At 47.1% G+C, this 8,277-nt stretch overlaps 1 protein-coding gene across 2 annotated transcripts; it reads right to left on the minus strand.

Moving 5' to 3' along the window:
* Positions 1-869: 869 nt before the first annotated feature.
* On the minus strand, positions 870-8,185 carry TUBD1 (tubulin delta 1). 2 transcript variants are annotated; one of them, XM_082201870.1, is made up of 9 exons: positions 7,972-8,185; positions 6,795-6,989; positions 4,637-4,784; positions 4,305-4,521; positions 3,118-3,349; positions 2,678-2,842; positions 2,216-2,356; positions 1,810-1,993; positions 870-1,301 (listed from the first exon to the last, which is right to left on the minus strand). In XM_082201870.1, exons 2-9 carry the CDS (start codon positions 6,964-6,966, stop codon positions 1,199-1,201), a joined length of 1,362 nt encoding a protein of 453 aa, XP_082057996.1. In that variant the 5' UTR covers positions 6,967-6,989; positions 7,972-8,185; the 3' UTR covers positions 870-1,198. The 2 variants fall into 2 exon arrangements, with proteins under 2 accessions (XP_082057996.1, XP_082057997.1); XM_082201871.1 differs by lacking the exons at positions 4,305-4,521; positions 4,637-4,784 and having other exon boundaries at positions 7,972-8,181.
* Positions 8,186-8,277: the final 92 nt, after the last annotated feature.

Genomic DNA, 8,277 nt, shown 5'->3' on the forward strand with positions numbered 1-8,277 from the left:
CAAAGCTACCAGCATGTTTGACCAAACTGCGGGAGGCAGTGGAAGACAGAAGTGCCTAGCGAGCTCTGGTCCATGGGGTCACAAAGAGTCGGACACGACTAAACAACAACAAACTTGCACCATGTAATTCAGGGGTGGGCAAGTTCTGACCCTTCAGGTGTTGGCCTTCCAAGTCCCATCAGCCTAAGTCAGTAGAGCCAACGGTCACCCAAGATGGGAGTTGGGACTCCAATGTCACCTGGACAGCCACAGCTTGCTTGCTTCCTGTATGAGTTGGGAAATGTGGAGATTCCTTGGTGTCAGGTAGACCCAGCCTGGTGTCAGGCTGAACAACAGCACCATCTTGTGGTTTATTTTTAAACGCATAGCCAACAAACTTTTCTGCATACAGATGAGTTATTGCACACAACTTCTGATCAGGTAAGGACAAGGTAATTAATGTACCACTGTGGACACCACTTGTAGTGCTGTGTGTTCAAATGTTGCAAACTCTTTAAAGAGTGCATGTGTGAAAACATCCACAAGTGTGTATGAAGGTCCTTTTAACCGCAGAAGTCAGCAGGATCTCCTTATCCCCAACCTGTCTCTCTATCACAACTAGTAACTTAAACAAACAGACGCACAAACCAAAATCTGGCCCTCGCACATCTTGAGATCTAATGCGGGTGTAGTGGAGGTGTTAAAACTTGCACAGGGGACAAGCGTTAAGATTCCAACTTCAGCCACAAAGCAAGGTCAATTATCATCTCTCAACCTAACCTACCCCATGTGGCTGCTGGAGGGATAAAATGACACAGCCTCTTGTAAGGTGCCAGAGCAACTTACAGAATGTGAGGTACAAAGAATGAGTACATGACATATAGACAATATCATCAGAAAATAAAATTACTTTATATATAAAACACATGCAATTTAGATTGTACAAAGTCTTTATGCTGGTAAAGGGATAAAATGAATGTGCGTTATCAATCTACACCCCCCACTGAATGCTAGAACTCCCTCAGAAGCAACTGTTTGCATGGAAAGCTCCCGTCTTTGAAAGATGTCTGGAGTGATGCACTTGCCTGGGACGGCATGTAAAGAGTCCTCCTGCTACATTCAATTCTTCACAAGATTTCCCAGTTTTAAGGGCTCTTGCCAGGATTTTAGATCTGCACAGCTAATGCTGTCTCCTCCTGGCCAAGGATGAATTTGAAAATCAGAGGTTGGTGTAGCTAGCAATGACTTGTTCCAGAGTTGTGAAACAGTCCATAAAGTCTTCCTCTTCAATCCCAAACTTTGTGTACTGGTGCACGTAGGCCCTGTGTGTGGAATGAACAAGAGGTTTTGGTGAGCAAGGGGCACCAATCCAGCTAAAATCAGCTGCGACAAAATTGCATTGAAAGCAGCAGAAGTTCAGTTAGTCAAGACAAACTTTGCTCCACAGATTTCAATTATCTATAGCATTTTTACCAAACTCTTCAGCCGAATGTACACCTAGAGCAGCATATGAATCACTTAAAAAGTAATTACAAATCAATAAAAAAGTACTTACTTTAAGCTTACTATCTAAAAAACTTAACACAAAAGGAAAAAAGAGGAGAGGAAAGAGAAAAACAAGAACTTTCCAAGTTGTTATAATGGCCAGTTGGGATGGAAACGGTTCAGGGAGAGAAGGAACCAAAATAAGTTCCTTTCTCAAACAGAACTGAAGGAGGAAGTACTCCTGCTTCCCATCTCTCCCTCTGGTTTAGTTTATTTACTTCCACTTACTCCATGCCCTGTGGACACGGCAAAGTCTGAGATGACAACCTGTCTTCTCCCACTTACTTTGAAGCAAACATTTTCCAGGCCTTCCCCACTACGCTGTCCACAGGCTTCAGCAAAAACTGGCTGTTGCTGACCAAAGAAGCAGACTTCTCGTATTTATTAAAAGCTCTTGGTGTTTTCCAGATGGTCAAGGCATCTTGAGCGTTTAGCCAGGAAGTATACAAGGCAGGCTCTTGGAATCCTCCTACAATAATCAACAAGGTGTTAAAAAAAAATCAGTCACTAACTTATTCCACTTCTGTCCCATCCCATTCAAGAAGCTCAAGAGCAGTGATGCACTATACACTGTGCATTCAGGCAAATGTAAGAGATAGGACATTCTTTGTGGTTATCGTAAAACTCCCTCCCAGTGTCATTACCTAAAAGAGGAATCTTCTATTGCAGCCATCCTGCAACTATTTCTCACCTAGATCCGTGCTTTGTACGTCTTTTCCTCGCAAGGTAACCAGGTTGGCGATGGAGGTGTTAAAACGAGCTGTCCTGTTTAGAGAGTGTTTTTCTGATGCAGGGAGTCCAGGCACCGGAGGCCTCACTTGCCAATCAATCCCTGCAAACAGAAAAGTGAACAGGAATGTCTCAACACTTGGGAGTCCAGCCAGACGGCACACAGCAGGGCTGATGAGGAATGTGCCCTGTGCAAAGGAGTACGATCCTGCAGTCCTGAGATTTCCTACTCCAGTTTATAGCAGGGAAGGCAATTTTAGGCCAGAATCCCCCCCCAAAAAAAAAACCCCAATTCTATTTAATTCCTGGCAGCCCTACTGAATTTTAGTCAAGACCTGGTCTTAAGGACCACCTCCTGCCCATATGCGACTCTGGGTATACATTGTTCAACCTGCTTCAGCTGCAGTTCACCTGCAGTTCTTACCTTCCTCCATTTTGGCATTTGCAATGAGCATCTGCCTCAGGTGCTTCAGAAGCCCGGGCCACGCAAAGGTGCTGTAGGCAAGGGAGTTTTCGGACATCTGAGGAATGTTCCGGAGACCTAGCATCTTGAACTCAGGGTGGGGGACTAGAGCTTCCATTAGATCTCCTGAGGAGGAGACAAGACAGAAATGAAGGTTTAACGTGTGTCTGAGAGAGAACTCATGTTGAACATCTACTTTGTTTTTCTCTGGAAAGATAAGGTCTCTGGTCTGATGAGTTTACAAAATGGCCTTTTCATTTATCTTAGCATGTATACATGGATGGATACTTGACAGACTAATGAGAATGTTTGTAGGCTAGTAACTTATATGGACTACTTTGCAATCCAGTAAAAATCTCAAGAGCAGGAGGACAGCTCTAACTTCAGTTAACACCAGATACCTAGGGGGCTTCTGCTGTAGTGAGCGGCACTTTCAGAGGAGTAAGCCGGCTGGAAGACGCTCCCCAGCTGATGGGCGATGACTCGATTTACATCCTGAAAAGATATCTGCTTTATGTTCATTAGCTGAGCACAGATCTTGTGGATGGCATCGTTCTCATGAACCAGGAGGGCATCCGAAGACTGATACAAGTGTGAGAGGGTCAGGACAGAGTTGTAGTTTTGAACAATAACCTGGAAATGCAGGGGGGAAACAGGGCTTGGATGTTACAGTTTTCCACATGGAGATGATCTCACCAGAGGGGATTTGCTGTCCGTGGGGCAACTGAGGTTGGTCTATTACGGCAAATGGGGCGCTGCCCCACAAACTTGAGCCTGAACTCAGCCAGTTCCCACCTGCTTGCCTTCTTACTTGCCTCCAGCCCAGGGAGTGGCACTGGCTGCCATCTTCCTCCTCCCTAGTCTCATTATTGCCTTTGCAGAGCTCAGCAGTGAGGTCAAAACTAGAGTGGAAACTTGGTTCTCGAACCCTTTGGTACTCGAACATTTCGGCTCCCAAATGCCGAAAACCCAGAAGTGTTCCAGTTTTCAAATGCTTTTCAGAAGCCGAACATCCGATGCGGCTGTGAGCTATTGTTTCTGGGGCGCCTGCGCCAATTGGAAGCTGCACCTTGGTTTTCAAACATTTTGGAAGTCAAACAGACTTCCAGAACAGATTATGTTCGAGAAGCAAGGTACCACTGTAGTTGGCATTGGCTCTGGCTCCATCTACTGTTGGCTTCTCTGCCTTTTGCCCTACCAGTCCATTGGGCACCAACCACCACTGCTTTGTGGAGGGTAAGCAGAGCGCATGACATGCATACAGGAGGTTGCAGAAAACTGCAGTGAATAGTGCTCCTAGGATGCCAACACCCTACTTTCCTCTTCATCAACAGTTTCTCCATCTATATAGCTCAATGGTAGAGCAATTGATTTGCATTAAGATGGTCGCAAGTTCAATCTCCAGCACCATTCTACAGGAAGGAATGGGAGAGGCCCCTTATTTGAAACCTTAGGGAGCTGCTGCCAGTCAATGCACACAATACTGAGCCAGATGACACAGCATAAGGCAGCATCTGATATTCCTATGAAAGAGCACATGCTTCAAATCCAGGTTCAACCCCCACCATCACAGAGCTACGGTATTCACCTCTCCAGTTCTGTAGGGCCAGATAACGTGGTTTAACAGGAATGAGGTGGGATAGGTGTCTTTCAGGCTTTCTGTCACAAACGTCCCCAGACCCGATCCTGTCCCACCCGCCATGCTCATAACCGTCAGGAATCCACTTAGCCGGTCACATTTCTCAGCTTCCTTCTGTACCAAGTTCATGATTGTTTCTTTGTGCTTGGGCCCATGAACGCAGTAGCTGTGGCACAAATTGGGGTGGGGAAGAGAACAAAAAGGAGCTTGGAGCGCTTTGTAGCTGGATTATAAATGTTAGCAATACATTTCTTTGGCACCACTGATAAAACCAAACATACCCATTTGCCCAATTGTTTCCTGACCCTTGCTTTTGACAAAAGTGGGACCGACGGTCATAGTTCCAGGTACCAGACCTTGAAGCCGTTGATAAAGTCTGACCAATCACTTTAGGCTCCATGTCAACCAGGACAGCCCGGGCAGCCAGCACTAATAAGGAATAAAATAAAAGTCAAATGATGTAGACTTGGGATCCATCAAGGTGGCACCCAAATAATGTACCCATTGTTATTGATGGAAGGCGGCTGTGTGAATGCCATTGACACCTACTGGACAACTTCAGCGATGCCAAGGACAAGCAGCACAATTCCCCAGGTGCTAATTTGTGACTTAAAAAAAAGAACACAGGAAGCTGCCTTTCATCAAATCAGACTGCTGGTCCATCTTGTTCAGTACAGTGGTGCCTCGCAAGACGAAATTAATTCGTTCCGCAAGTTTTTTCTTCTTGCGAGTCTTTCGTCTTGCGATGCACGGTTTCCCATAGGAATGCATTGAAAATCAATTAATGCGTTCCTATGGAAACCGCCTTCAGACCAGGTCTGGGGACAGTCTGTCCCCCGACCTCTTCTGAAGGCTGGGGGGGACAAGGGCTTTTCTTCCCACCCCCAGCATTTTAAAAAACCCCGGGACAGCGGAGGACTTCTCCGCTGTCCGGGGCGATGTAAAAGCCCCTGGGAAGGCAGGCAGGGGGGACAAAGACTTCCCCCCCCCCGCCTTCAGAAGAGGTCCAGGACCTCTTCTGAAGGCCGGTGGGGGGCGAAAGTCTTTCCCCCCCCCGCCTGCCTTCAAAAGCCGTCGGCGACAGCGGAGAAAGGCGCTGCCTTTCTCCGCTCTCCCGGGAAGGCAGGCAGGGGGGGGCAAAGACTTTCGCCCCCCGTCGGCCTTCAGAAGAGGTCCTGGACCTCTTCTGAAGGCGGGCGGGGGGCGAAAGTCTTTGCTCCCCCCCGCCTGCCTTCAAAAGCCGTCCGCGATAGCGGGAAGCTCTTCCCTGCTATCCCGGACTGCTTTTAAAATGCTGGCGGTGGGGAGCAAAGCCTTTCGGCCCCCGCCGGCCTTCCTGGACCTCTTCTGAAGGCCGGAGGGGGGGAAAGGCTTTGCTCCCCACCACCAGCATTTAAAAGAGGTCCTCGGAGATTTCCCTATGGGCTTTCGTCTTGCGAAGCAAGCCCATAGGGAAATTCGTCTTGCGAAGCGCCTCCAAAACAGAAAACCCTTTCGTCTTGCGGGTTTTCCGTCTTGCGAGGCATTCGTCTTGTGGGGTACCACTGATTCAACCTGACTCTTTCCACAATCAAAGCTGATGCTCTGCTATTAAGCTATGGCCCTTCCCAATGTTATTCATTTTTGCAATACAGTGGTAGCTCTGGATACGCACACCTCTGGTTGCATATCCTTCAGGTTACGCACACAGCAAACCTGGAAGTATTTTTCCGGGTTTTGCCCCATGTGCAGAAGCGCTCTACCATGTGCAGACCAGGCACCTCCGGTTGTGAATTCCTCAGGATCCGACCAGAGCTCCAGAACGGATCCTGTGCACAACCAGAGGTACCACTGTAGTGCAGAGGCTAGCTTTTGCCCCTGTTGGTCCACCCTTTACCAAAATTGCTTTTCCAGGCTTCTTCGTTTTTTGTTTTAAGTGTGGAATGGCAACAAGGGTGCAACCTTTCACCTGGAGCAACACCCTGAGATATTACAATATCCAATCATATGCAGAATTCCACACACCCAAAGTGGGTGCATTTCTGGTTGTTGATTTGCCCTCTTGATTGGTGTGGGGCGAGAAGGATTTGCATATTCTCGGTGTCAGTCAGTCTTGGCTGAGAGTCCTGGAAGACCTGCTCCCTGCCTTGAAGGCCTTTTCCACCTGACCTGGGAGGGTGGGGCCCGGACTGACTCCAGCTACAAAAAAAGCTGAGGTTGCTGAACAGACTCTTGGGCTAGGGCTTTTTGCTGGTGTGGAAAGTTGTTGCTGTTGATTTTTGTATCTTTATTTTAGATACTTGGACATTTATGTGGAAACTGTTCAGTTTGGTTGTGTATTTTGTTTTGTTTTATTGTTTATGACTATTTTTGCTATGTTGTGGTTATGTATTATTTTCATGCTGTAAGCTGCCTTGAACATTGTTTGAATATACAAATAAAGTTATGTATGTGTCATACCACTGGGTTTCTCCTCGCTGAAGAACCGCTCTTTGCAGGCTGCCTGGAAGGACTCGTTTTCCTTTTTGGAGCACAAGCCATGTGTACTGCGGAAGTCTGTGCAGATGGTATCAAACACCTCGCGACCAATCTGGTTGCCGCACTGACCAAGTTGTATTGTGATGATAGACATTCTCCTCTAGTTTAGCCTCAATCCTACAAACAAATCATGTCCAGCTGTTAAGACTATAATCCTATGTTCACGTCCCTGGGAGGAAGCCCCATTAAACTCAGTAGGACTGACATTTGAGTAGCCATGTTTGGAAGTGCACTGCTAGGCTGCAATTCAATGTACACTCACTCGTGCGTTAACTGAAATCAAGGATGCGCAGCACAAGAGTAGCCTTGCCATAAGTCTACCAAAGTTAAAAAGTATTCAAATATTGTAGCCTATTATTGATGGCTGCATACACAACCATACATGTAAAGCACACAGCTTCGCCAAAAGAATACTACGGACTATAGTATGTTAATAATGCTGGAAATTATTGCTCTGTGGGGGTGCAGAACTACAGTTTCCATGATTTGTTGGGGTAAGCCATATGCTTGAAAGGCATGGTGTATACCATGCAAATATTAAGGCTGCAATCCTAAAGATACCTACAGTGGGGAATGCCCTACTGCAGACATAGGCAAACTCGGCCCTCCAGATGTTTTGGGACTACAACTCCCATCATCCCTAGCTAACAGGACTAGTGGTCGGGGATGATGGGAGTTGTAGTCCCAAAACATCTGGAGGCCCGAGTTTGCCTATGCCTGCCCTACTGAGTTCAGTGGCACCTACTTCTGAGTAAAGATCCATCAGATTGTGCTGTGCCACATAGAGGCTAAATATTGAAACTAGTAATATTAACAGATCAAGGTACTGATATATTAAAAACACCTTCAGGATGTTTCATAGGAACAGATTAATAATAAATAAAACTTAAAATATATATTTTTAAAACAGCGAATTAATGAACATGGTTTTATACATATGTAGTTACAGGCAAATACACACAAGCATTTTTTTTTAAAAAACCCCTATAAATTCAATCTACGTGCGCGTTTCACCTCATAATTTCCCGCCTTTTCCCATTTATCCCCCTCCCCCATTTAACACCCTTCTCTCCCTCAAGGCGCACGCGCGTAGCCTCACCCTTCCACAGCTGCACCTCATCCATTGACCACCTGTACCAACTGTCACAGCACCTTCGACCCCGTCCGGCCAGCATTTCTGCGCATGCTCCCCTTCCGTCGCTGGCTTAGGCGGGAAAATTGGTGGTGAAAAGGGGACAACCGGCAAAGGAGGGCACAGCAGCTGCGTCAGCGCGCGTGCGCCGGCTGCCGGGCCGTACGCATGCGCGGCGTCCGCGTGGTGTGGAGCACGACATGCTGTGCGCATGCTCGCTACAAAGAAAAAAGGGGGGAAAATAGCAACGACGTAGAGAGCTGTCGAGATATA

This window comes from Podarcis vaucheri, assembly GCF_965113315.1.
Source record: "Podarcis vaucheri genome assembly, chromosome: 15".
In the NCBI taxonomy this organism is placed as follows: Eukaryota; Metazoa; Chordata; class Lepidosauria; order Squamata; family Lacertidae; genus Podarcis; species Podarcis vaucheri.

Excerpts from the sequence above, each read along its gene's own strand:
- TUBD1 (XM_082201870.1), bottom strand. The coding sequence starts at position 6,966 with ATGTCTATCATCACAATACAACTTGGTCAGTGCGGCAACCAGATTGGT. Across the intron at positions 4,785-6,794 it reads CAGCGAGGAGAAACCCAGTG|TGCTGGCTGCCCGGGCTGTC; the intron begins GTATGACACATA and ends ATTCCTTATTAG. Across the intron at positions 2,357-2,677 it reads AAATGCCAAAATGGAGGAAG|GGATTGATTGGCAAGTGAGG; the intron begins GTAAGAACTGCA and ends TTCTGTTTGCAG.